The 27,679-nt window shown below is 36.0% G+C and overlaps 6 protein-coding genes across 8 annotated transcripts; 3 read left to right on the top strand and 3 right to left on the bottom strand.

Annotated features, from left to right (window-relative positions):
* Window positions 1–744: 744 nt before the first annotated feature.
* LOC135803374 (coiled-coil domain-containing protein 186-like) lies at window positions 745–5,636 on the bottom strand. 2 transcript variants are annotated; one of them, XM_065316966.1, is made up of 7 exons: window positions 5,361–5,636; window positions 5,137–5,300; window positions 4,459–5,077; window positions 4,049–4,394; window positions 3,835–3,972; window positions 3,125–3,147; window positions 745–2,804 (listed from the first exon to the last, which is right to left on the bottom strand). In XM_065316966.1, the coding sequence occupies exons 1-5, from the start codon at window positions 5,484–5,486 to the stop codon at window positions 3,848–3,850; spliced, it is 1,380 nt and encodes a 459-aa protein (XP_065173038.1). In that variant the 5' UTR covers window positions 5,487–5,636; the 3' UTR covers window positions 745–2,804; window positions 3,125–3,147; window positions 3,835–3,847. The 2 variants fall into 2 exon arrangements, with proteins under 2 accessions (XP_065173038.1, XP_065173037.1); XM_065316965.1 differs by lacking the exon at window positions 3,125–3,147 and having other exon boundaries at window positions 5,361–5,635.
* A 153-nt stretch (window positions 5,637–5,789) lies between these two features.
* LOC135798600 (alpha-ketoglutarate-dependent dioxygenase alkB homolog 7, mitochondrial) lies at window positions 5,790–8,315 on the top strand. Its single transcript, XM_065311473.1, is given in 5 exon segments — window positions 5,790–6,022; window positions 6,376–6,566; window positions 6,636–6,809; window positions 7,977–8,044; window positions 8,046–8,315. Coding segments are annotated over 5 exon segments (753 nt in total). The 5' UTR covers window positions 5,790–5,895; the 3' UTR covers window positions 8,239–8,315.
* LOC135798558 (serine protease gd-like) lies at window positions 8,245–14,331 on the bottom strand. Of its 2 annotated transcripts, XM_065311426.1 has the most exons (8): window positions 14,029–14,331; window positions 11,816–12,087; window positions 10,113–10,441; window positions 9,882–10,017; window positions 9,348–9,818; window positions 8,830–9,253; window positions 8,585–8,746; window positions 8,245–8,528 (listed from the first exon to the last, which is right to left on the bottom strand). In XM_065311426.1, exons 2-8 carry the CDS (start codon window positions 12,050–12,052, stop codon window positions 8,320–8,322), a joined length of 1,968 nt encoding a protein of 655 aa, XP_065167498.1. In that variant the 5' UTR covers window positions 12,053–12,087; window positions 14,029–14,331; the 3' UTR covers window positions 8,245–8,319. The 2 variants fall into 2 exon arrangements, with proteins under 2 accessions (XP_065167498.1, XP_065167506.1); XM_065311434.1 differs by lacking the exon at window positions 9,348–9,818 and having other exon boundaries at window positions 14,029–14,327.
* Window positions 14,332–14,677: 346 nt separating this feature from the next.
* Window positions 14,678–15,203, top strand: mRpL34 (mitochondrial ribosomal protein L34). Its single transcript, XM_065311487.1, has 2 exons — window positions 14,678–14,811; window positions 14,870–15,203. The coding sequence occupies exons 1-2, from the start codon at window positions 14,774–14,776 to the stop codon at window positions 15,126–15,128; spliced, it is 297 nt and encodes a 98-aa protein (XP_065167559.1). The 5' UTR covers window positions 14,678–14,773; the 3' UTR covers window positions 15,129–15,203.
* LOC135803304 (uncharacterized) lies at window positions 14,791–21,408 on the bottom strand. Its single transcript, XM_065316897.1, has 8 exons — window positions 21,031–21,408; window positions 20,016–20,976; window positions 19,525–19,950; window positions 19,040–19,399; window positions 18,122–18,393; window positions 16,973–17,298; window positions 15,669–16,912; window positions 14,791–15,619 (listed from the first exon to the last, which is right to left on the bottom strand). Exons 1-7 carry the CDS (start codon window positions 21,250–21,252, stop codon window positions 16,096–16,098), a joined length of 3,384 nt encoding a protein of 1,127 aa, XP_065172969.1. The 5' UTR covers window positions 21,253–21,408; the 3' UTR covers window positions 14,791–15,619; window positions 15,669–16,095.
* Window positions 21,409–22,674: 1,266 nt separating this feature from the next.
* su(sable) (suppressor of sable) lies at window positions 22,675–27,616 on the top strand. The gene is given in 8 exon segments (XM_065311497.1): window positions 22,675–23,357; window positions 23,614–23,900; window positions 23,974–24,140; window positions 24,210–24,462; window positions 24,465–24,511; window positions 24,578–25,158; window positions 25,227–25,668; window positions 25,671–27,616. Coding segments are annotated over 8 exon segments (3,411 nt in total). The 5' UTR covers window positions 22,675–23,337; the 3' UTR covers window positions 27,285–27,616.
* The last annotated feature ends 63 nt before the right edge of the window (window positions 27,617–27,679 follow it).

Below are 27,679 nucleotides of genomic sequence, written 5' to 3'. Positions count from 1 at the left end.
ACTCGGTGAGTTTGTACCGTACCGCATTTACACAACTACATTACATTACGAACTTACATCTTACACACAAACAAACATTGATTGCTGCATTTAGAGTGCTGAATATGTGAGCAAATAAATATTCAGTCGCTGATACAATAAGTAAATGTTTAACCATCCATTATTTACACATGCGTCGAACCATCGTCGAACGCCGGTAGACAACATCAAGTATATTACATGTGGTTGAAAATGCGATTACATAAATATTTGCGGATGATAACAGGCGATTAATCTACTACTACAAGTAAGTGAAGGAAATACAACTTGAATTTACTACTGACAAACTCGAATTGCAATGTTTGGGTTTATACATTGCAATTCTTGAAATTTGTGTCTCAACAGGTAATATCACTGAATATTTTCATCAGTTTTCGTTATTTCGTGATGAAATCTATAAAATTTACCAAATTACTAAACAAACGCGATTTTAATCAAACAAAAGTTAAGATAAATTAGAATTAAGCGTGTATCACTCGCCATTTTCTTGAAATCGGTGAAATTTGTCATGTGGTGATGTAATTATAAACAAGTTCGATAAATTCTCCTAACCAGAGATTAAAACATGACAAATCCATCTTAAAATTTGATGAATTTCAGGTACTTACTACGAATTAGACAGTTTTCTTATAAAATCGGGTCTTACGTCACTATTCTATGAGTAATTTAACAATTTTTGTAAATTTGAGGTTAAAAACTAACAAATTTCACTAAAAATTCATGTTTTCATCAATTGATATCATTTTAGCTAATTTTTTACATTTTCTGATATTCAGAGACTAAAACTTGACAAATTAGTCATCTTGTTACAAATTTACATCTTAAAATTCAATTCTATAATTAATTCAACAGTTTTTTGCAAATTAGAGGTTAAAACTAAGCAAATTTCACTAAAATTTAATGATTCTCTCAAATTATGACGTAATGTTGTCATTTTCAGTGCAATTTCGACTAACTTTCTTATTCAGAGATAAAAAGATAACAAATCCGGGTTACAATTAGATAAATTACACGTACTTACAACGAATTAGGCATTTTCACTATAAATTCAGAGCTTACATCACTATTCTATGATTAATTTAACAGTTTTTACAAGTTTGAGGTAAAAACTCACCAAATTTCTCTTTAAACCATCCATTTTCTCTATAAATTCACATGTTACAACACTATTCCATCATAAATTTAACTATATTTCAATTTTAAGGTTAAAATAACCTATTTTCGATTAAATTAATAACATTTAGCCCAAAACAAACGCAAATTCATCTCCAAACAACCGGAAATGCAACACAGATGGTGACAATGATCCATCCACACTCCATTTTGGATATCCGCACATCTGCCAATGTAATTCCTTGAATTTTGTTGATAAAACCACGCGATTGGCTTACAACCTATGACAAAAAACACCAACAACTGCTATTTTCACATGCCGACACCATTTCGCTTTCATTTTTAACAATTTAGGCTATCACACGCCATTTTGAAAGTGTTTAACTCACATTTGAGGTCAAAACCACCCCAATCATCTTCCAAACAATATTTACCTAACCATAAATCCCTCAACTCCCACCACTTTCACTTTGGAAACAATCGCTTCCTAAGATTCCTAAAACTACTCTTCCGCTTCGGCAATGGCGGCTTCTCCTCCTCCTGCTTCTGTCCATCCCAATTCTGCGCAAAAACAAGACTAATCCTCTTCTGTTCCTTATCCGCCCTCTTCGCAGTATTACTATTACTCCTCCGTCGAAAACTCTGCCGCATACTCTCCGTCCTGTTACTAATAAACGTCTTGCTACGCTGCAGTAAAGATGGCCGCTCGGTGTCATCAATCACATACACCGGCGCATCTCTCCTCGGTCCAGGCAGTCTTTCAACACTCACCGCAACAGTATTATCACCCTCACGTTCAACTCTTGCAATATTTCCACTTCTAACACTGCTACTCCTTTTAACATTGACATTAACATTAATATTAACATTATCTCTGCTTGTATGCGCAGAACGTCCACTGCGCACACTTTCCAACAACGACCGATTGGATATCGAAACATTCCGACACGCTTTCTCTAAGGATGTGTCTCGGGAAAGATCGTCATACGAAGTGGAAGCACCAAGATGGCGGCCATCATCACTACGTTGTGAAATATGTGAGTTTTGTGTGTTTAGTCGTGGTGGTATATACAAATCCGTAGTAGAATTACTTCTTCCATGTACTTTTAATAATCCATTGGTTGTTGTTGTTGTAGATGCAGGTGCAGGTGGTGTGACTTTCAGCACAGGTGGCGTTGACGGCGTACGTGGATATTTCGGTATGTATGTTGGGTTGACGCGTAATAGCGGTGTGGTTGGTACTGGTGTAGGCGTCCGTAGTAAATCTGCATGTGTGTGCGCTTGCGCATGTGCACGTTTGACTTGTTTTGTATTCGATGTACGTGTATGCATTTTGTTATTTTATTTTTCTTTTGTTTTTGTTATAGTTTTTGTTTTAATAATACACAGAATTAATTTAGACTGAAATTGTGTGTTGCGTTTAGTTACGTTGTCGGTGTGAGACTGAGCGCGTCGCGGTCGTTATCACAGCATTTATTATTTTGAGATAAGCAATGAATCAACTTGAACAAAACATTTGATATTTGAATCACAAATTCGGACGGTTTTGGACTTTATTTTGTTGGTTTTATGTATAAATACTCAATAATACCTTTGTTTGTGTTTGTGGAGTGTATTTCCGGGTGATTGAGATGTATATGGACGCCATTTTACTGTGGGTAAAGAAAAATATAGTTTAAATGTTTTATTTATGAATAACTCATGAATTAATAAAGATAGAAGAATAATTCTTTTTGGAATTGATTCTATGCTTAATTCTGCGTGTGTTAGTTGTTAATTTGTGTTGTTATCATGATTTGATAAAAACTTATAAGCAAAAATATGATTTTTTCATGTTTTTTGTTGTAACTTTTTATTTTGACGTTTGATTTCTATGAAATTTTGCAAATAGATGCAGAATTTCATAATAAATTTATATCTGAAGAGAAAATAGGTGTAAGTCTTTTAGTTTTCGAGTTATTAAATATTTTACCTTCAAATACGGACGCTATTTTACTGTGGGCATAGAAAAATATAGGTTATAATGTTTTATTTTTGAATAACTCGTGAATTAATAGAGATAGAAGAATAATTCTTTCAGGAATAGATTCTATGTTTAATTCTGAGTGTGTTAATGGTTAATTTGTGTTGTTATCATGATTTGATAAAAAGTTAGAAGTAAAAATATAATTTTTTCATGTTTTTTGCTGTAACTTTCTATTTTCTTGTTCGTTTTGTATGAAATTTTGCAAATATATGCAGAATTTCATAATAAATAGATATTTGAAGAGAAAATAAGTGTAAATCTTTTAGTTTTTGAGTTATTTAACATTTTACGTTCAAATACGGACGTCATTTTACTGTGGGCATAGAAAAATAGAGGTTAGAATGTTTTATTTTTAAATAACTCGTGAATTAATAGAGATAGAAGAATAATTCTTTCAGGAATAGATTCTCTGTTTAATTCTGCGTGTGTTAATCCTTAATTTGTGTTGTTATCATGATTTGATAAAAAGTTATAAGCAAAAATATAAAATTTTACCATTTTTCACGTTTTTCGACTGTAACTTTTTATTTTAACGTTTGTTTTCCATGAAAATTTGCAATCAGACACAGAATTTAATAATAAATAGACAGGTGAAGAGAAAATAGCTGTAAATCTTATAGTTTTTGAGTTATTTAGGATTTTCTGGCTGTTTTTACCTTCAAACACTAATTAATAATTAGATCGTTGACTCGGAGGTGGCAAATTATTAATATACGCTTGCGTCTGGCTCTGTGTACGTGTCCCCAGTGATTGTCCATCATTCGCCGACAATTTCCGTGTTAACAATGCATTTACTACCGAAAAACAAACAAAAAACATCAAATATCAACACATAACATAACCTCAAACCCCGCAACACTCTCAACATACATTTTATAGCTTCCTTGTACTGTTTATCCAGATCCTGCTGGGTTTTCCGCGCTAAAAATATCTCATTCTGCAACATTTGGACTTTCTCCGGCCCATATTCCATTTTATAATCCTTCAAATCCTGTTGCTGACCTGCAACTTCCCTTTGAAGATTCTGTATTGTCTTCTCACGATTATCCAATGTTTCCTTCAACAAATCGTAATCTTTTGACAGATTATCATATTGATTGTTGAAGTTGACAAGCATAGAATTAGCTTGCACTAAATCCGCGGCGATTTCATCGTGCATCTTCGTTTTCTGCGCGATTATCAACGTGGCTTCCTGGAGATCACGTTTTAGGACATCCTGTATATGAAAATTTAATTTTGAGGTTATAATTTGTATAATTTAATGTTTTAGGTTAACTTACGATTGTTTTAACGTTATCTTCACTCTGTGCTTGTTTCTGATGCAGTTGTCTTCTTACAGCTGACATTTCCTCATCCAAATTACCTTTAATTAACCTTAAATGATCCACCTCCATTTTGTAATCATCAATAAGCTTAATATTTCTCTCGTTTTCCAACCTCAACGCTTGTAATGAGCATAATAACCGTGCATTCGACTCACACTTGAGTCTATTCTCGTTCTTTAACACTTCCATGTCATTTTGTAGTTTGACATGCCTCCGGCCGAGTTTTGACAGTTTATCCAAGATATTTCCTTCGACTGCATTGAAAGACGCTGTAAATTTATTAGTAACTAGTGTTAATTGTTCCCGACAATGTGTTTCAAGTCTTATTTTCTCTAAATTGAGTGTTTTTAATGAGTTATTCACTCGTTTGAGGTTAGATGTGGTCGTTTCTAGTTGCTGAGTGAGGTTATGATTGTCCAGTTTGACACTTTCGAGGTTTTTCGCCATTTCATCAATGATTGCACCCTGGTTGGTTACTTGTAGTGTTAGAGAGAGTAATATTAATGATTTTAGACGTGATTTTTCATAGAATATCACTTCACAAGCATTTTGAGTGGCTTCCAGTCTTAAAAAGCTTAAAAATAGATAAAAATTAGTTTAATTTGTTAGGTAATGTGTAAAAATATATCTTACATGTCTTGATCTTTAACTTCTTTAAGCATGATTAATAATTGTTGAGGTAATTCATCGAAATCAATCTCTAAATGTTGATCATTCCTCATTGCGGTGAATAGGACATTGTCAATCTCACCAGTGAAGTTAAACTTGTAATTATTAACTTCTTGAACGTTAATTACCTGTAAAATAATCTGTATTAGTATTCTAGATAATTATATGTAGTAATTTATTATGTTTACCAGTTTATAATTGTAAAAATGTGTAATTTTTACTGCAATTGTTCGAGTAGTAGGAGTTTTTGACTCAAAATGCACTGCAACATTGTGCTGATGGTCATATATGACTGTTCCTTTATTGTAATCCATCTTTAGTACATTTTCTACTTATTTCTAGGTGTTTATAGGCACTTCGTGGTAAATTATAAGCAAAATAATGGATGAAAATGTACAATTCAAACAGAGGACAACGGTTTTCTGGGTTATGTTTGACTCGTTGAATGTTTAATAAATTTTCAAACTTTTAACGCCTTCTTTTTGTTACATTTAAGAAAAATAAGAGTTAATAATACTTTAAGAGTTATAATAATTATGTTGAAGGTTTGAATGCGTAAATATAATCTAATTTATTAAAAGATTAAAATAAATTAACATTTAGAACATAGGCTGCCATCTAAACATGTGTTATGAAACTAGAATCAGCTGTGTTTGTTTTGTTTGCAAAAGTTCGAAATATTTTCAAGAAAAAACGAGATATTTCTGTAAATACACATAAATCATGCTTATACCAGTGCAGTTCAATAAACTATGTGTATTAGGCGTGAATATCAACACATTTTTAAGGTGTACAAGTCGTGGATTGCAAACAATCACCGAAACAAAATCATCCAAGGCACAGAAATCAGGTATAACCTTAAGAGGTTTAGTTTTTAATTAATTATTACAAAACCAAACATGATACAATTATAATTCTTTCAAATATGGTTCTTCATTTAATTCTGCATCTATTAACATTAAATTTATATGTGTAACTTGTTTATTTTTATTTTTATACGTAAAAGAGTATCGTGTTTGCCAAGAAGTTGAAGTGATACTTATTTTATCTGTAACTCGAAAACTATTTAATCAATTTAAGTGATTGTTATTTCACTAAATTAAGAATTAATTAATCTATAATTCCTGAAAGAATCATGATTGTACTGTGTTTGGTTCTTGAGATATTACACAATAAACTAACGAAAGCATTCTTTGAGGTTAGAAGTTGAAATTCCCGGAAATATCGAGTTTTCTCCCGATTTACATGCGGAATCCAGCAAATTTCAGTCGGATTTACTCAAATCCATGACTGTATACGAAGGCTTCCTCTCTGAGAAAGAAGAATCCTCGATTCTGAATGAAATCGAGCCGTATTTGAAGAAAATGCGTTATGAATTTGATCACTGGGATGATGTAAGTGAATTTCATCAACTATATCATTAATTATTTTATTATAACTTGTGTGGGGCACTTGTGTATTAGGCAATTCATGGCTTCAGAGAAACCGAGCGTTTGCAATGGAATGCAGAGAATCAAGAAATATTGAACAAAGTTCGTCGTTTGGCGTTTCCACCGGAAGTTAAACAATTGAAATTCGTGCATATTCTGGATTTGGACGCAAAGGGATATATTAAGCCACATATTGATGCTATAAGAGTAAGTATATTCCTTTTAAAGTTAATTTTATTAGAGTAATGTGTCCGCAAACACTTGAAAAATACTTTTATTGCGTTTTTTATCCGAATCGCAAGTTTGACATGAAATAACCAAGAAACTAGTTGAGATAATTTGTTTATTCTTTTGACAAGTGAAAAGTAGTTTATTAAAGAGTATTCCTGTTAAATTTTATTGTTGTATCTAGATTAGTTTGATAATTACAATCCAAAATGTGAGAAAAAACATAATTTCAAAATTTGGAATATTCCAACTTTTTTCATTAACTTTGCAAGCGAATAACGGACAAACTAACAATGATATTATTATTTTCTTTTCACCAATCGATAAATAAACAAATTAAGAATTCATTTGTAAAATTTTGTTGAATTATACTGAGTGGTTCAGAAATTCAAATTTCGCTCAGAAAACATAAAATGACAAAATACCACTCGTTCATTTTATATTTGAAACTTTGAGATTAAATAACTCGTAAACTAATCAATATATTTTATTTTTGTTTACGGCATGTAATAAATAAACTCTAAAGACATACTCACCAAATTTGGTAGTAATATACCGAGTGGTTCGATAATTACAGCCAAAAACGTGATACAACACATTAATTTCAAAGTTTAGCATATTCGGACTTTTTGCATTAACTTTGCAAGCGAATAACAGACAAACTAACAATGATATTACTATTTTCTTTTCACCACCTGATAAATAAACAAATTAAGAATGTTTATATAAAATTTTGCTAAATTATACTGAGTGGTTCAGAAATTATAGTCAAATTTTGGTCAGAAAACATAAAATACGAAATAAAATTCGATCTATATTGAGGTTAAATAACTCAAAAACTAATCAAAATATTTTATTTTTCTTTACGGCATGATATAAATAAACTATCTGAAAATATACTCACCAAATTTGGTTGTAATATACCGAGTGGTTCTATAATTACAGCCAAAAATGTAACCAGCAACAAATTAACCTCAAATTTCAACTTCTTCAACTTTGAAACGTAATAACTCAAAAACCAACAAAGATAAATACATTATCTTTCTACCAAATAAACCACACACAATCCATTTATACACCTACCAAATTTAGTGTAAATCTACCTAGTGTACCAATAATTACACCTAATTTAATGCAAAATTCCAGTTTTGTGGAGATACAATCGCCGGTCTCAGCCTGCTCACCGATTCAGTCATGCGCCTAGTTCACGACAAGAAAAACCCTAACAATGGACATCCTCCTCAAACGGCGCTCCCTATACATCATGAAAAACACCGCCAGATACGACTACACCCACGAGATCCTCCGCAACGAAGAAAGTTACTTCAAGAAACAAAAAGTAGACAAAACAAGGCGGATTTCAGTCATGTGTCGAAACGAACCGGACCCAGCACATACAAAATTATAACCATAATCAAAAATAACTTAATCTATATGTAAATAGTGATATACACAAGTAATATCTTAAAATCCAATCAAATCTAAGTGATTATTGTCGCATAGCTTCATGAATCCAGTCCAAATACTTTGCCACATCAGTAAACACAACATAATGCGACGAATCACATTTGAATTGATTCTGTAACGCTACACTGATGCTTACTAACCCACGAAGCTGCCATACTTCACGATTAGGCGTAGATGTTTGCTTGGGGAAGACCATTCCACCGCCGGAATCACCATTACACACAGAAGTACCTATAATATGCCAACAAGGTTATTTTGGTGTATGTTTGGTTGCCTATACTACTCACCATTTCGAAACCCAGCACAGAAGGTTTTACTCGTTGTGAAACGCGAGAAAAAATCAGGAAAAGAATAGATACACGTTTCTTTTGATACCACAGGCATTTTCGCTTGTGTTAATTCTTCAGTTACTTTACCAGTGTGATCAAAACCCCATCCAACAACCGTACCTTAAAAAAATTTTAAAAAGTAATAAAAACTAAGGTTATGTAAGTATTTATAATTTTTAACAAATAATTAGTATTATACTAACCAGGTTTGTTTAAAACACCTTCCAGGTCTTGTCCATCACCCCACAGACAAATCGGCCGCACGAAATCACTGAAAGTCGCCGGATTCAACAACTTTAAAATGGCGATGTCATTCGCATATGTCTGTGAGTTGTATTCGGGATGTGGCAAAATGGCCGCCACTTGACTGTCTTGTATACCAGGATTCGACCATTTCTTCAAATAATACTTCCCGAGATACACCACGAGTGAGTCCGGATTGAGTGCGGTGGCGCTGCGTCTGCGTGTGACACAATGCGCCACGGTTATTACATGACTGCGGGAGATTAGCGAAGCTCCACAAATGTATTGTAAATCAGCGCCGCGTTCGTGATACAAGGCAACATGCCATGGAAATTCGCCCTCTTTCGTCGATTGGCCGAAAGTAATCAACGGACGAGGTTGTTGCTGCAATAAAGAACAAATTTTAAGGTTATGTATATTAATTTATGGATATTTATGTAAAAATGAAGTAATTTTGTGTTTTTTAGGTTATGTCTACCTCCAACGGTGCTATATCATCATCATCAACACGTGTTTTGATAAGATTAGTCATTTGCAAGTCCTGATCTGGATTTATTGCTACTGGAGGTAAGGAATTGTTACTTTTCTGTGATGGTACAACACCACCAACATACGGCATGCTTATTAATTGTTTTTCTGTTGTGGTTGTAGATGGCGTTGATGTTGCATGCTGCGCTGTTAAATCATATCGTTGATTTAGGAAGTTCAACACCCAATCGCGTAAATTCCACGCGTTATTAAACTGTGGCGTAGATACGACGCCATTTTGTATCTGCGTGTTGGCGTCGACGTAGAAGTACTCAACTTGTGGGAAGTTTGGTGTGCGATAGTCTTTGCTATGACTTTGATGTTGATGCCAGCCATGATTATGGTTGCCATGGTAATCATGGCGGCTGACTCCGCCTCTGCGCGGGGCGTCTGCGTCACGTTTGCGACGTTCATGCGCCATCTGCAAACAGAGGCGGAGTCCATGATGATGATTGTAAGGTAATAGATAGAATTCTTATCTTACCACTACTGTTCCACACTCTGGTTCGGCTTGTGGTCGCAGATGTGGACGGTTTATCAATTGGAAGTCGCCTTGGAAGACGTCGTCGTCGTCATCGTCGGTTGAGGCACTTCCGGGCCAACCACCGCCTGGTCTACTGCTGTAATTATATATTTTTTATTTAAAATTAAGTTTTTTTTGGATTTTATTGTTTTTAGGTTAGTTTTTTATTATTTTTAGGTTAGTTTTGCTTACAATGTTTGCCCTGGTCGTCGTTGTGTTGTGGGTTGCGGAATGGGTGTTGTTGATGATGTTTGTGAGATGCCTCCAAGAGGGTCTTTGCCATCTGGCGCGCTTGTGATTAACTGGTTGCCTCCCGTGATGGCGGCCGGTGTGGTTGTTTGGCCTTCCGGGCAGACGGGGCGTGCGTTTAGGCGGATGCCGATGAGTTGCGGTGGTGGACTGTTCGGGTCGTATTTGATGTAGAAACGCAGTGCGTACGGCATGTTGGCTTTCAGTTCGTGGTTGCGATTGTGGATGAGGTATTCCGTGTTGTCGGAGGTACGTATTTCACCAAACCAGTTCTATATTTTGCATGTGTAGAGACATTACCAATGATATTCATTATTTTGAGGTTAAAATGCGTGAATTTTGGTTGTTATTTCATATTTTTGTGTTTGATTTGAAATAATTTGGAGATTATTACGGGTAATTGATTTATTTCTTTTGGAGATGATTAATAATTTATCTAAGAGTGTATTGGTCAAATTTGGTTGTAATATACTGCGTGGTTCGGGAATTATATACAAATATTTAAACAAAAATGGGTAAAACCAGAATTGATTAGTTTTTAAAGTGACGGCCAACTTTGGGAGCTGATAACCTCAAAAGTATTAATTATAAATTAATTATCTCTTTACTATATGATAAACTAACTATCCAAGAGTAAATTTACCAAATTTGGTGGAATTATTTTAAGTGGTTTGGTAATTACAAAGAAAAAACACTAATAAAACGCGTAAAAACCGAAAATTCTACTGTTATTAACGTTATCATCACTTTGTGGCTAAATAACTCAAAAACTAAGGACGATAATTTAGTTGTTTCTTTAACAAACGATAACTAATTAATACCAGAGTGTCTTGGCCAATTTTAGTAATAATATAATAAATATTTCAACAATTATAACAAAAAATTCAATTAAATTGCATAGATTCAACAAAAATATAGTTATTTATACTACACTCAACTTTGAACGCTGACCAAACCAAAACTATTAGTGATAATTAAATTTTCTTTTTATAGAATTATAGATAAACAATTATAGAATGCACATGTAGATTTTGGTTGAAATATACTAAGTGTTTTACGAATTATCATCAAAATTCAATGAAAATATGAAAATTTCTATTTTTTGCACAAATTTCAATTTTAGTGCCAGATAACTCGAAAAGTGCCAAAGATAAATAAATATTCTTTGCGGGTTACGAGAGATATGCAATCTAAGAGTACATTTCCGTATTTTGGTGTAATTCTACCAAGTGTTTTGCGAATTATCACCAAAATTCAATGAATATAAAAAAAATCAATTTTTTGCACAAATTTTAATTTTAGCAGCAAATAACTCGAAAACTACCAAAGATAATTAAATATTCTTTCCGGCATAGGATAGATAAACAATCAAAGAGTATATATACTCATTTTGGTTTAATTCTACAAAGTGTTTTGCGAATTATCATCAAAAAACCTACAAAACTCATTAAAACACTTTTTCGCTCATAAATCTCAACTTTAGTAGCAAATAACTCAAAAACCAACAAAGTTAATCAAATTTTTTTCTTTACCACATAATAAATAAACAATCCACAAGTATATTCACCAAATTTACCATAAAAATATACTAAGTGTTTAGGCAAAATCAACAAAAACGTAAAAAAAAGCAGTTGTGTTTAACTTACACCCAATTGCATCGATGGTCGATCAAAAGCAACTCGCAGCCATACTCCCTTCAGATCAGTATCACTTGTCAGTGTAACCACACCAAACCATCGATCGTTTTCCTTCTGCGGTTCATACGAAAACAATCTCGGACATGGCGACACCCACAATTGCTGCGCCTCACTCAAATTACACCAAAACATCACTAATCCAACCAATAAAACAAACATTTTATTCGTTTTTATCAACATTCTCATGATTTTTATCTTAAAACCGGAGAAAAAATCAGGATCTGCAACAGAATAACAAAGATTAGTTATTACTTCTAATAATCAGAATATACAATATACAATATACAATTATGTATTATGTATTCATGTATGCATATTGTATCGTATTGATTGTGTAATTGTATGTAATCGAAGCTGAACGATTAATTTTATCGTTAGTTATCGTCAAGGTGCTAAAACCTCGAAGCTCCGCGTGTTGCAATGATCAATGCCAAGGTCGTTGTTGTTATTGTTTAGTTTTGTATTAACAATGGAATTAAATTCGAAATTAAGTGGGTATCATGCGCGAAAACCACAAAAACGTTTTGTGGAATTCATGTTGTGAGCAGGTACGCGTAAATGGGATGCGCAGCAAAGTATCAATTATTGTACATAATAATTAATTAGTGTTATCTTGATGGAATTATAATTAATTATTTACTACTGCGAGAGGTAAAAAATTCACATGAAAAATTTAATATTTTGAGTGTTTTACAAGCGTTATTCTCAGCAATTGTTTATTAATTTATAAATAACTATGATTCATTAGTTGAAGAAACTATTTTAGAGGTTATTTTGATGATTTTTGGGTAATTATGTGTTGAGGTTTATTAATTATAGTCAAATGTTTATTAAAATGCGTGAAAACTAGTGATAATTTACTAAATTTAATTAATATTAAATTTTGAGGAGCAATAACTTGGAAATTATTAATGATTTTGTGGTTTTCTTTTCACCACATGATAAATTAACTATTTAAGAACGTATTGGCTAATTTTGATGTAATTAGGGCTTTTGGTTTAGTAATTATTGCCAAAAAATAACAAACATGCGTGAAAACAGTATTTTTTATGTTTATTGCAGCTTTGAAGTGCAATAACGTGAAAATTATTAACGATTATGTGGTTTTCTTTTCACGACATGATAAATTAACTATTTAAGAGTGTATTGGCTAATTTTAGTGTAATTTGGCCTTTTGGTTTAGAAATTATTGCAAAATTACAACAAACATGCGTGAAAACAGTATTTATTAAGCTAATTGCAAGTTTGAAGTGCAATATCTCTTGAACTAATAATGATAATCAAATTTTCTTCTTACTGAATGATAAGTAAGTAATTTAGAAGTGTAATTATCAAATTTAGTTGGAGTTTATAGATTAGTTTGAAAATTATCGTCAAAAAACTGTCAAGAAAGACAAATTTTTACTTTTTTTAGATAAAGTAATGTTTAATCAAATTTGGGAGCTAATAACTCAAAAACTAATTGACTTATTGAACTTCTCTTTCTAGAAATAGATTAATAATGTATCTGAGAGTAAATTACATTAATTTAATGATTATACATTAATTATTTTACTAATTATCAACAAAAATTATGAAAAAAAACACGAAAAACCAAAAATTACGCCAACTTTCAACTTTGATTCACAATAACTTTTAATCAAACAGAGATAATCTAATTATTTTTTTACCAAATAATAACTAAACTATTTCTTAATCACCTAATCAAAGTTTTATGCAATTATTCATAATAGTTTATTAATTAGAACAAAAAACGTAATCGAAATCATAAAAAATTAAAATTTTACCTCGTTTCACGTGTTTACACTCAAAACAAAACCAAAACTAAACATAAAATCACCAAAACCAAAAATATAAACAACAAAAACACCAATAATAACACAACATAATTAATACGCTTTAATTCCAGCCAAAATTCCCAATAAGTAAACAAATAATTCAATAATTAGGCAATCACCCAACCGATTAGTTTTTATGCCATCACGGCGTCATCGGACGTGTTTTTGGAAATTTGACGCATCAACGACATAACTAGTTTACCAATAAACACATAAACTGCGCAATTTAGCCACTAATTAACACTTAATCACATTTAAACTACATTCAAACATAAATTAAACTCAAATACTACAAAATTATCACAAAATCTTAGCAAAACTTACGTTTATTATGTTTATCTTGTTGTTAAATCACAACTCGAGTCATAATCGTGACCACAGACAACAATTCACACACACTTTGTTGATATTTTCAGTTTAAATCACGTTTCAAGGTGATTTTTGTTGATTTTATGCATAAACAATAAAATTCAAGTTTAGGGACACATTTAACTGGTGTACATCCGCGCACTACTCCAAGGCGACTGATATGTTGTAAGTTTCAAGTTCAGCTTTAACTTAAGTCGCTTCTTGCTTCATTGGCTTCATTATCGCTCAATCGCCGAAACTGGTTTGCGGTTTGGCAGACGCTCGACCGCTCTATACGCGCGCGTTTCAATCCGCAATTTTATTCTCGGCGATAACCTGCTGGTTTCTTACCTGTACTTATTTATTTCTTGCTTATGAATTTTTTTTCTGCGTATTTTTATTACTTTTTGATGGTTTATTGCTCTTTTTATTGTTTATTCATTGAAATTCTTGGAAATCAATGTGCGTTTCACATGGAAATTCCAGTTTACATCATGACTCATCGTTTATTAACAGGTTTTAGTTGTAGTTTGTTTTTATTATTAATTTTGTTGATGTTTAGTGTTTTTTCAACATGCCGCCAGTTTGAATTTACCGCGGTTAGCCACTGACTATAGGCAACACACAATACACTACACACTGAACCTAACCGTATAAAAATTAATATTTTTAGTGAAATTTCAACTAAAAAAGCTGGAATAATCACAGAAAACAACACAAAATGTCTTTGTTAACACGTTTAGTACCTGGTTTCTTACGGTTTGTTATTATTTCTACTAATATTTATACATTTATGTGCATTTTTACTTATTTACAGCTCTGGATCAATGGCAATGTGTGCACCTTCGACATCAGTTGTTCCAGTGATGAATATAACTCAAAGTTTAACTGAAACAGTTAAATCATTCGCATTTTTTGGTCAGAGTATTCGCACAGTGATACGGTGTCACTTTCCACGTCCATCCGAACGTAAACGCATCAAACGACATGGTTATAAGAAGCGAATGTCTACTCCTGAAGGACGAAGAATCTTAATGAGGAAAATACTTAAAGGTTGCTTCGTTTTAAGTCACTAAACATCGAAAAACATTACAACAGATTAGAAAATAGTACAATTATAGTAAAAAAGCATTAAAATCTAATGATTTTTACGTTTTTGTACATTATATCTCTAATCTTTAAGGTTATGTAAGTTTCCTGCATGAGTTTACTCTTCTATATCAAAGAAAAATATCTTAGGCTGTGGAAGCTCACTTGTAGTAGTCTCATCACTTTTACTCGTTGTTTCCTCACTAGTTACATCTGAATTATTCGTGAATTTATCTTTAAACTGCGACCAAAACTTCCCAAGCGCTGGTTTTCTCTCCGTGGAACGATTATCAATACTCATACTTTGCGGACATATTAACAAGCCATTAACATAAATTCTTTTCACTTCTGGCGTCGGATTAGCACCATTATACTTCACATTAAACTCAATCTCAGTTATCTCCTTATCATTTACATAAAAAAAGTCTTCCAACATGTACAACTGATTATCTTTCGTTGTAATCAATCCGAAATTATTCTACAAACAATTTATACAGTTTCAAGTTGTTTCCTTGCATATTACTCACAGTAATCAAGTTTATTTGCGAATCCATCTCGATTTGCAGGAATAATCCTTGATTATCTTCATCCAGGGCGAGTTTTAGTGTTCCACCCCAGGAACCAACGTCAATCGAGGTTGGATTCACATGCAAAATGGCCGGACATGGTGATATCACCTCCTGACCAATCACAACCCTCGAAATTAGTTTCACTTCTGTTACTAACAAAAGTAAGGTTAATTTCAGCGCTAACATTGTTTAATGTTGCAAGTACACACTTGGAATTGTTGCAATTCAATACCTAATACCAATCTACTCAATCAGTAATTAATTACAAAGTAAAATGAGTATTCCAAGGTCAATTGGAGTAAAAACATTGTTTTACCGCTTATAACACAATTTTCTTTCTATTTTTAGCTGTAAATAACGACTGCGTGTGTTTCCTCAACACTTCTTATTGTATTTGCTGTTCAATCCATGGTTTATACTTTAAAACATCTGTAAACACAGCGTATGCATTCGGATTGCATACATCATGGCGTGACGCGACTGAAAACGACACCATTCCCCTCAATTCCCATCGTAAACTGCTATCGACTTCACGTTCGAAAAACATCCCCCCACCCGAATCGCCATTACACACAGATGTGCCATTTTTAAACCCTGCGCAGAAATTATTCGTCGATGTGAATTTACCGTAAACTTCCGGTTCGGAATACACGCATGTCAATAGATCAACAACGGGCATTTCTGTTTCTTGTAATGTTTCAGAAATGAGGAAGTTGTGGTCATAACCCCAGCCTACAACGGTGCCTAGTTGATGTGTAAGGTTGGTTGCATATGTATCTGTGGTTAGACATATTGGACGGACGTATTCTGTGTATTCGACTGGTTGTGATAGTGTGATGATTGCGAGGTCATTGCGATTGGTTGTGTCTTGATATAGTGGATGAAGAATTATGTTTGTGATTTGGCGTTGTTGGAGACCTTTGTTGAAGTGATTGAGTTGTGTCTGGCCTAGGTGGATGAGAAACCGTGCGGGGTCTGCTGGTTGTGATGTGCGTTGTCTTGCTACACAATGCGCAGCTGTTAATATGTGTGTTTTTGTTAGTAAGGAGCCGCCGCAGATGTATTTCAGTTCGAGCATGATGAGAGTGTAGATGGCGACGTGCCATGGCCATGCGCCTTCAATGGCTGATGATCCATGGGAAATCAGGGGTACCACCCGTTTGACAGGGACCCCACATTGTACATCGTCACTTGTGGCTATGCTACAATTAGTAAAATTTGTTTAATGCTGTTTTGTTTAAATATTTTGAGGTTATGCTTACGTGTCTTGTTTGTTTTGAATAGTTTGAATAGTTTGAATGGGTTGAATAGTTTCTAGTTGTTTGTTGGGTGATTCTTGTAGGTTGGTGACTGGAGCGCTTGTGATTAACTGGTTGCCTCCTGTGATGGCGGCCGGTGTGGTTGTTTGGCCTTCCGGGCAGACGGGGCGTGCGTTTAGGCGGATGCTTGTGAGTTGCGGTGGTGGGCTGTTCGGGTCGTATTTGATGTAGAAACGCAGTGCGTATGGCATGTTGGCGGTCAATTCGTGGTTGCGGTTGTGGATGAGGTATTCTACGTTGTCGGAGGTGCGTATATCACCAAACCAGTTCTATATTTTGCATGTATGGAGACATAACCAATGATATTCATTAATTTGAGGTTAAAATGAGGGAGTTTTGCTTGGTATTTTATATTTTTGTGTTTGTTTTGAAATAACTTGGAGATTATTAGGGGTAATTGATTTATTTCTTTTGGAGATGATTAATGATTTATCTAAGAGTGTATTGTGCAAATTTGGTGGTAATATACTGAGTGGTTCGGGAATTACAGATAAATATTTAAACAAAAATGGGTAAAACCAAAATTGATTATTTTTTAAAGTGGCGGTCAACTTTGGGAGCTGATAACCTCAAAAGTATTAATGATAAATTAATTATCTCTTTACCATAGAATAAACTAACTACTCAAGAGTAAATTTACTAAATTTGGTGGAATTATTTTAAGTGGTTTGTTAATTATAAAGAAAAAACAATAATAAAACGCGTAAAATCCAAAAATTCTACTTTTATCAAACTTATCATAACTTTGACGATAAATTACTCCAAAACTAGCAATGATAATTAAGCATTCTCTTCATCTCAAGCTCGATAAATAATTGATGAGTGTATGTACTCATTTTGGTTAAAAAATACCAAGTGTTTTGCAAATTATCATCGAAAAACCTACAAAACGCATTAAAACAGTTTTATGCACATAAATCACAAATTTAGTAGCAAATAACCTAAAAACTAACAAAGTGAATCAAATTTTCTCTCTACCACATAATAAATCAACAATCCACAAGTATATTTACTAAATTTACCATAGAAATATACTGAGTGTTTAGGTAAAATCAACAAAAACGTTAAAAAAAGCAGTTGTGGTTAACTTACACCCAATTCCAATGATGTTCGATCAAAAGCAACTCGCAGCCATACTCCCTTTAGATCAGTATCACTTGTAAGTGTTATCACACCATACCATCGATCGTTTTCCTTCTGCGGTTCATACGAAAACAATCTCGGACATGGCGACACCCACAATTGTTGCGCCTCACTCAAATTACACCAAAACATCACAAATCCAACCAATAAAACAAGCATTTTATTCGTTTTTGTCAACATTCTCATAATTTTTATCTTAAAACCGGAGAAAATATCAGAATCTGCAATAGAACACTAATTAATATCATTGATTTCTTGATTCATTTAAAATTAAATAAATTACAGTATTTTACATGTATTACATGTTTTACACTTCGATATTCCACAGTTATTTGCTTGAAGAGCTGGTGACTATTCAAATAATGACGATATAATAGTGGAATCAAAATTTCAAAAAGGTGTTTTCCAATTATGTTTTTTTTTGTTTACTAATTATCCTCGATTATTAATAGCAATACTTAACAAAAAAAAAACAAGAATTCACACTAATTTAATGTATATCAGAGCATTGCCCATAGCTTAAGAAGCAATAACATTGAAAAAGAACTACAAAGATAAGAATGATTATTAATCTTAATTAGTGCACTGACCACTTTTTCGGTGATTAAATTATGTGTTTTGGTAGCAAATATCAAAATACAGACAAAACAAACAACAACACAACTTGAAAATAAATCTTACCTTGAATTTACTTGTATTTTGCTGTGTTTCAACATGCCGCCATCTCATATTAACCGCGTTTATGCGCTGACGGTACGCAACCCACAACACATATACAAATTCACATTGATACAAATTCGAGTATTATTCATCTTCAATATAAAAAAGGCATTGTTGTTACTTCTACTTTAGTTTTTTCACTTTTACTTGTTATTTCCGCACTAGTCACGTCAAAATCACTCATAAATTTATGTTTAAACGATGACAAAACTTCACCAAGCACTGGTTCTCTCTTCATGGAACGATTATCAATACTAATACTTTGCGCACATATTAATAATCCATTAACATACATTCTTTTCACTTCTGGCGTCGGATTAGCACCATTATACTTCACATTGAAGTCAAATTCACTTACAAAATGGCCGCGCATGGCAACAGTACCTCCTGACCAATCACAACCCTCGAAAACAGTTTCAACTGCGTTACTAACAAAAGTAAGGTTAATTTCTACGCTTACTTCATTTAATATCGCGATACACACTTGGAATTGTTGCAATTCAATACCTAACACCAATACAATCAATCAGTAATTAATTACAAAGTAAAATGAGTATTCCAAGGTCAATTATACTAGAAAACATCATTTTACATCATAATAACAAAACACAATTTCTCTTTTATATTCACCTATAAATAACTATAATTATGTATATCTATATAATCTCCAAGTGTTTTCCTAACACTTCTACTCCTCCTCGTCTTAATCTGTTGCTTAATCCACGGCCTATACTTTAAAACATCTGTAAACACAGCGTATGCGTTCGGATTACACAAATCATTGCGTGACGCCACCGAAAACGACACCATTCCCCTCAATTCCCATCGTAAACCGCTATCAACTTCACGTTCGAAAAACATCCCCCCACCCGAATCGCCATTACACACAGATGTGCCATTCTTGAAGCCTGCGCAGAAATTATTCGTCGATGTGAGTTTACTGTAAACTTCCGGTTCGGAATACACGCATGTCAATAGATCAACAACGGGCATTTCAGTCTCATGCAACAACTCAGTTATGTTGTTATGTTGATCAAAACCCCATCCAACAACTGTACCTAAAAACCAAACAGAAATTTTTAGGTTATGTAAGTATTTTTTAATTAATAACAAAATTTCATACCTAGCTGATTAGTGAGGTTAGTTGAATACGAATCCGTCGTCAAACAAATCGGCCGTACATAATCCGTATAATCCGCTGGATCCGCCAATGTCAACACAGCAAGGTCATTCCGATAGTTCGTGTGATTATACCCAGGATGTATCACAATATGATCCACTTGTCGTTGTTGCAGTCCAACATTAAAATGTGTCAATTGAGTCCTGCCCAAATGGATAAGAAACCTCCCTGAATCCGCCGGTTGTGATGTCCGAGGTGTTGCAACACAATGCGCAGCTGTTATTACATGTGTTTTTGTTAGTAATGATCCACCACATGTGTATTTCAACTGTAAAACACTCAAAGTATAAATAGCGACGTGCCATGGCCATGCGCCTTCAATCGACGGGCGGCCATTTGTAATCAGGGGTACCACACGCTTGACAGGGACCCCACAATGTATATCATCACCTGGTCGTAGTCTAGGTCCATGAAATGTTCTTGCAAGATTCTTTTTACGTCCGACATTCGTAGAAGAAGCTAAAATATGTGCTAAATCACCAGTGAAGAATTCTTCGGCTTCAGCTTCACCTTCGGATGTTTCCGATGACAGTTCGGTTCTTGTCGATGATTTTGTATGTGTCACTGTGGTTGACCTTGAAGTGATGACTTCTTCTTTAGCAGGTTTTTTAGCAGATTCTTTAGCAGGTAATAATCCATCATCGATATCTTCTTGTTCCGTAACTTTTAATTCTTTTTTGTTTAAGCTGACAAACGGTGGTGATTCCGTACTGCGTAGTTTTTTATCCAGCGCACAAATCGTGCGTCCGTTTAACCTCAAATGTTTGACGATAGGTGGCGCTTCTGCAGCGTTGTAGGTAACCTTAATTTTGACAACTATACTCGGCCCAGCTGATAATTTATACTCGGGCTTACGAATTGCGTATTCTTGATTGTCCAGTGTTGTAGATTCACCAAACCAGTTCTAAAACACACATTATATTCACTAGTGAGTATTTTTGATTCAATTTATACTTACAAGTAATGTGTTTGCTTTTTTGTCGAGCACGACGTGTAGCCATACACCCTGCAAGTCATCTTCGGTGGATAGATGAATTTCCGCTTGCCACGCCCCCTCGTCGACCGCCTCCAGCGGTAGGTACTTGAGCACGGAAGGACAAGGCGTGTCTAGAATGACATTTTGACATCTCTTGCAGCGATCGAGGCAGAGAAGTAAGACGAACGCGAAATGCACGCGCATTATGTCGACGTATTTGTCATCGCACTGTTGATCGTCGATTGTTTTAATTGCGAACGAAACAACAAAGCAGACGATCACGAGTTGCAAGCGAATGCAAGCGAAATTACATCTGAAATGGAAAAACCTGTTTGGTGTTTTCGTAAAGTTTAACTTTTATCCGGGTAAGTGTTTTCTATGAATATGCATCGGCATTGACCGCACTTATGCGAAGCGTGCGCTGGAATTTATTAATAACCTTGTGTTGTAGCTTATTATGCGTTATTAATAAGAAAATGATTTTAATTTTTCGTGTATATTGGGACATCTATGTTAATTTTTATGAGTTTATAATTTTCGCCACCAGATGGCGCTAGGTACAACGTTTTCTAGTTTTTATTTTTAAGTGTTTATGATTTTGACCACTAGATGGCACTTCATGTACTGTTGAGAACAAACGCTGTTGTTTTTAGTAATTCGAGACATTTTAACGATTATTTGCGTGTTAAACAGTGTGGAAATCAAACATAACGAGCGTAGTGATAATGCGTAGTGAGGTGTAATCCGTGTGCGTTTTATACGCCTGCTGATACGTTTATCGACCCTTGCGCAACTTCCTGCTTCGATAGAAGAAAGCAATTCACGTGAAAGATGCGAATAGAATGTGATAGAATGTTCGAGAATGTTCGAGAGTGGTCGGGCATGCGGGTACGCTCCGCTCGACGCAGCACGCCGCGCCGAAGAAGTCCACGTCCAGCGAGAGTCGAAGAACATGCAGTCGTCCCATGCAGTTGTTGTGTGCCGATAAATTAACAAAATATTGACGAGCTTTAAATACCGAGCGCCGACTATGAATAGGTAACAATTACAACTTGTTAGGACTTGTTTAGGCCGCACACGTTTGCTTGACGTTTTTTTTGACGAGAAAACAGATTTTGTTTTGCGCGATGCGCAGTTGGAATCGCGAGCGAGAGAAGATGGCGGCGGCCACGGTGTGTAGGATGGGCGGGTTGGGGAGTGTGAGAGAGATAGGGCGAGGGGGATATTGGTGTGAATAATCGATGCGTTCTCCCCTCTCGATGCGCCGCGCCGCGCCCGGATGATGCTTGCTGGTCGCGAACGGGAAACACGTAACAGAAAGCGAGCGAACGCCAGCCACGGCCCACACACAAGCTGAAACCCGATTTCGCGCTTGCAAATCGCTGCGAATTACGATCAAACATGACGTAAGATATTTTATCATCATCACAAAAACGAACGCAATTTGTTTTTCAATATTCTATTATATATATATAGTATTAATTAACTAGCGATTAATACGCTTTCGTCTCGCGGCGGCCATTGTTTTATTATTTAAACGACTGTTAGTTTATTTCTTGCTCAAGTGCAGTGCAAAATATCATCGTGACCTTAGCCAACAAAACGTAGCAGAATTTGCGCAAAAAAACATGGCCGCAATTGGATATCGTGCGCGTTCGTGCTGCTCCGATGGCAGGATCCGGCGTGTGTGCGCTTGCGCGCCGCGCGGTGCATAAAACCAGCGCGCCGGGGTCGCGCCCGTTCAGTCGGCTTTCTGCGCTCACGTTCGCCAGCCCATCACAAGACAAAGAGAGAGAGAATCAAAACCCACCAAGGCGGCCATTCATAGACACAGACACGAATACACACTATTCTCACGCTGCTACAATATTTCAAAGTCGAGTCGAAATCTTGTATGTCCTGTATTTGTCCGCATGCTGCGCCGCTGATAAAATGATCACTTGAAATGTAGCGAATGTAATGTAAGCAAATTTGGTGCGACGCGCCGCGATCGTCGATTGTTCCACATACACAAACACAACGCACACGTCGAGGCCGCGCCGCCATTTTGTGTATATATGTGTGTAGCCTCGTCGTCATCGCAGGCGGCGGAGACAACGCACTACACACACGGCTGTCGCTCGCATTTCAAATTTCATTCGAACACTAATTTTCTACATGTGCTGATAATGATGCATTGAGTTTTATCAGCAGCACGCAAGCACGAATCACACAGAGACATACGAGTCGCGTATGAAAATTAAAAACGCGTCGCAATATTTTTGACAAATTGCGACTTATTTTAGGGTCATGGCTCTGGCTCCGACAAGGTTTGCCTTTTATATACTCTCTAAAACTAGTTTTCGATATCAATTGTGTATTATAAATATGCGGTATCCTGCAAGCTGCAAGAGTTCAGTGTTTACGTGATGACATTACATTTGAGGGGCGGCGGCGGCATGCATTTCTGTTGCGTCATGCTGCCGCATTGTTACGTCACATGGTTACACAAGCAGCGCGAAATTTGAAATCTTTCAACATGCAATGCCCACAAAAATGATGAAACCTGATGCAATGATTTTACAGCGAGGATGCAGTGAAGGAGGCGGCGCCGCCCGATGAGGATCTCGAAGACGGCGAGATTGAAGACGATGACGATGAGGATGTACTACCACCGCCAGCAGCGGGTGCGGTGGCTGTGTCGGAGGCAGCGGCTGTTAGCGAACCGCCGCATGCGGTGGTTGAATTAGAACGCCCGCCACAGTCCACCCCCAAGAAGAAACACCTCACTGAGGCTGAGAAGAGTGTCATGAAGCTGCACAAGTTGGAGCGGCTCGAACGCGAGAAGAGGGATCGATACAAACGCGAACAAAGTATTTATTTAACGCATTCCCAGCTGGGGATTTGTTTATTTATTGATTTACTGAGTAAATATTGTTGTTGCAGTGCACGTACCTGAACCAGTCGATGATTATGCTGTTTCGTTGGAGAAAGCGTTGGCTAAGGTGCTGAAAAAGGATCAGAAGCCGAGTGAAACTGAAGAATTGCCTGAGGATGAGACTAGGAGACTTGCACGGGGGAAAAAACGGAAGAAAAAGGATAAACATAAAAAGGTATTTATTATTTTACTTATTTTTTTGTGATTTTTATTAATTTTTTATTAATTTTTTATATTTATTTAGGCGAAGAGAAGTAAACAAGAGTCACCGAAGAATCCAGAGGATGAAATTGAACGTAGAACACCAGAATTCCCCGATGCGAAGTCTGAGGGTGAATCCTCTGATACAGAATCATCCACAGATAAAACCGAGCAGCGTAAGCAACACTTAAAGCGCGAGGCCCGCCGAGAACGCGCTAAAAGAGATGGCCGCGATGCACGTGACCGTGATCGTGCGCAAATGGATAAAATCGACAGGGATTCAAGAAAATGCGCAAGCGTAATATCGGCATTTGCTTGTATTACCTACAAGGCAAATGTAATGATGTAAGTATTAAAATTATTCCACATAAAACATAATTTTTTTATTTATTTATGTAATTTTGTTGATAGGAACACTGTCAATATTCGCACGATTGTGTCCAGCCCCTAAAACTGGAACTCTGTAAATTCTACCTGTTGGATTGTTGCGCTAAAGGTGATAAATGTCTCTATATGCATTCGGACTTTCCCTGTAAGTATTACCATACAGGGATTCCGTGCCCGTTTGCGGATGATTGTAAGTTTGCGCATGGCGGACCGCTGCCTGAAAGTGTTAAGCAGATATTGTTTAAACACATTGAGACAGCCCCGAAGGAGATTCTGGGGAATTTCCCGAGGTTAAGTCGGGAGAATGCGCATATGATGATTACGCAAGCGCAGAAGAATTTGGAGATGCGTAAACAGAAGGATAAAGATGAAATTAGTGGGGTTACAGGGCAAAGAGAAGATAATTTTGATGTTGATGCAGATGCAACGAAGTTATCTTTGAATACAGCGCAGGTGGATGCTCAGCAAGGAGGTGAAAAGAAGGAGAAACGTAATCGACGCTCAAGATGGCAGGATCCCGAACCGGAAAGTTTGAATCCCGCCGCGCAAAATGTACAAATGCTTGGGTTTCAAGGGTTTAAAGACCAAGATATGCGTATTAATAGGTAAATATCATCATAATTTATTCATATTTACCTTTAAATTTATTAATTTTTATTGATTTATTGATTAGTAATGGAGATGTTGACATGCGTGCACACAACATGGCCGTGCATCCCACAGACATTGTGAATCCGAATATATTCACAACCAAACCGCCCCCAATCATCCCACACAATTCACATCTACTACAAGCGTTTATTAATCCTGGCATACCGGAGATAAAGAGTAGTGTGGATATAGAGCAATACAAAATGGACGCCGCCGCAACGAAAGACAAACCTGACGATAACCTCAAACTTAGTTTAAGTGAAAACATTGCATCAACTTGCAAAGATGTAGATTTACGTATTCCGCCACCAGCGATACATCAACATCAACATCCACCACCTCAGATAACCACCTCAGATGAACGGGAAGAAGAAGAGGAAGATAAATTACAAATTGTAATGGAAGATGAAGAAACCCCAGCGAAGAAAGATCATGAAGAAAATATAAATCAAGAAAACGACAAAAAGAAAAAGATAATTTGATTAGTTTTGAATTACCAAAAGTACAACGTGATCTCTTCGCGCGGATACAACACCAACAGAAAGACAACACTCTATCATCATCTGATGTTAAACCAGACGAAGAAGAACAGAATATCGATTGGTATTCAGATGATGAAGACGATAATAAATTAACTATTGAACATGAAGATGACGAACCAGCAGAACCCGAACCTGAACCTGAAGCAGAGAAGACTGATAGTCCAGCGGAACCACCAATGTCCTTTGGTGACCTCTCAAAGTTTGACATCGCTGAAGTATCAAAACTCCTATCAACGATAAAAGAAAACTCGAAAAGCAGTCCGGAAGTCCCCAAAGATCCTCGAAGAGCAAGAGATCCACGGCTTGCACGTCAACAGAGCACAGAGGAAGCAGAACCCATGACTATCTACGAACAAACCCAAACATTACCATCATCTGATCTAGGAGGTAATACTAGTAGTAGTGGGGGTAATAATAATACTAATAGCAGATTAGGAAGGAGTGATGTAGATCTCCGTATGGGTATGCATTTCAAAGCGCTGGGGAATTACACACCTGCAAGCGAAATAGATGCCAGTGTGAGTAATCACCCTGTGATGACGTGGAAAGTGTATATTGTAGAGATACCCAAACCGGATTATACTGGTTTGAAGTTATCTGCTTCCGATGCGCATACTTCGGGTGATCCACGTCTGAGGAAAATATTCAGACTTAGCACCGAGGAGAAGGATAGTCCTGCAAGTCCGGGATCTTCTCCCAAACCATCAAATCCTACTCCAAGGGTTGATCCACGGCGGAAAAAGGCGATGGAAGCTGCAAGTGAACAGGTTAAACCAGATGGACCGTTGACGTATGCGCAGCAGTTGAGTATGCTGCAGAGCTCACCTTTCTATCAATCATTAACAAGTAATCAGAAGTTGATGTTGAATCAGGAGTTGGCTAGTAGGAATGATCAGTCGGGGATGACAGATCCGATTATTTCCGCCATGTTGGCCAATCTTGGACTGCAGAGTGGGAATCTTGGTGGTGGTATGCAACACACCGCACAGCAAACAGGACAAGCGTTGAATATCCTGAATAGTTTAACGGGTTTCGCCCAGGCGAATCCACTGATGTCCATGGGGGTTGCCCCGCATGTTAACCTCAATGTTGCTCCACCTAACCTCAATCTAGGTCAAGGTTTACTTGGTCCAGCTCCGGGTCATCATGATTTCAATCAAATGAATCAGATGTTTGACCCAAGGGCGAATATGGATCCCAGAGGAGTGAATTTGGACCCGCGGAGTGTGGGTCCAGGGATTTTGGGTAATCCACCGCCGCCATTTGCTCACACTGATTTTCCACCGGGTATTGGTGGAGGTGGTGGTGGGGGTAATTCGGATGATGATGAATACGGTCAATTCGATAATGGTCAATATGCAATGTATAATTCAAATAGTAATCATCAGCAGCGTGGCTTGGGGCAGAATATGAGCCAGAATCAACGCGAGCGGAATAATCGACGGGGCAGGAACAACAATAACAACAATCGCAATCGGAATAACTTCTTCCGGCACAATAATCATCGCAATAATCGGAATCGTAACAGTCCCAGTTAGAGTTGTGTGTGTGTTGCGTTGGGGTTGAGGTTATGTGCGTGTGCTGCGATACGCGTCGTTCTGTGATTTAATTTTTTTATTAGTGTTTGATAGGTTTTACTTTCGTATGATATATGATATAGTGCCAAAATGGACGCGAATTACGGACGTCGTTTTGTATAATCATTTCACTTTTGCGTTTTTCTTTTTTATGATTATTATTATTATTTGGAAATATTTAATATGTACATACTAGCGGATAGTATTTCGTAACAGACGAGGACAGTAAACTAAACAAGAATTGTAATTGTTTAAATAAGTTTTTTCACTAAAAACTAAAACTTAAACGCGGATTTGTTGTGTTTTGTCATGTAAAAATACTAATGATGTTTTATTATAGGCACAGTACATGCACA

The sequence above is a fragment of the Atheta coriaria genome, unplaced genomic scaffold (genome assembly GCF_025399875.1).
Source record: "Atheta coriaria isolate IRGN ID8LTWV9N9 unplaced genomic scaffold, Caltech_Dcor_3.1 hic_scaffold_2_pilon, whole genome shotgun sequence".
Taxonomy (NCBI): domain Eukaryota; kingdom Metazoa; phylum Arthropoda; class Insecta; order Coleoptera; family Staphylinidae; genus Dalotia; species Dalotia coriaria.
The sequence above is the reverse complement of the archived record's forward strand: the minus strand, read 5'-3'. Positions and strand labels throughout refer to the sequence as shown.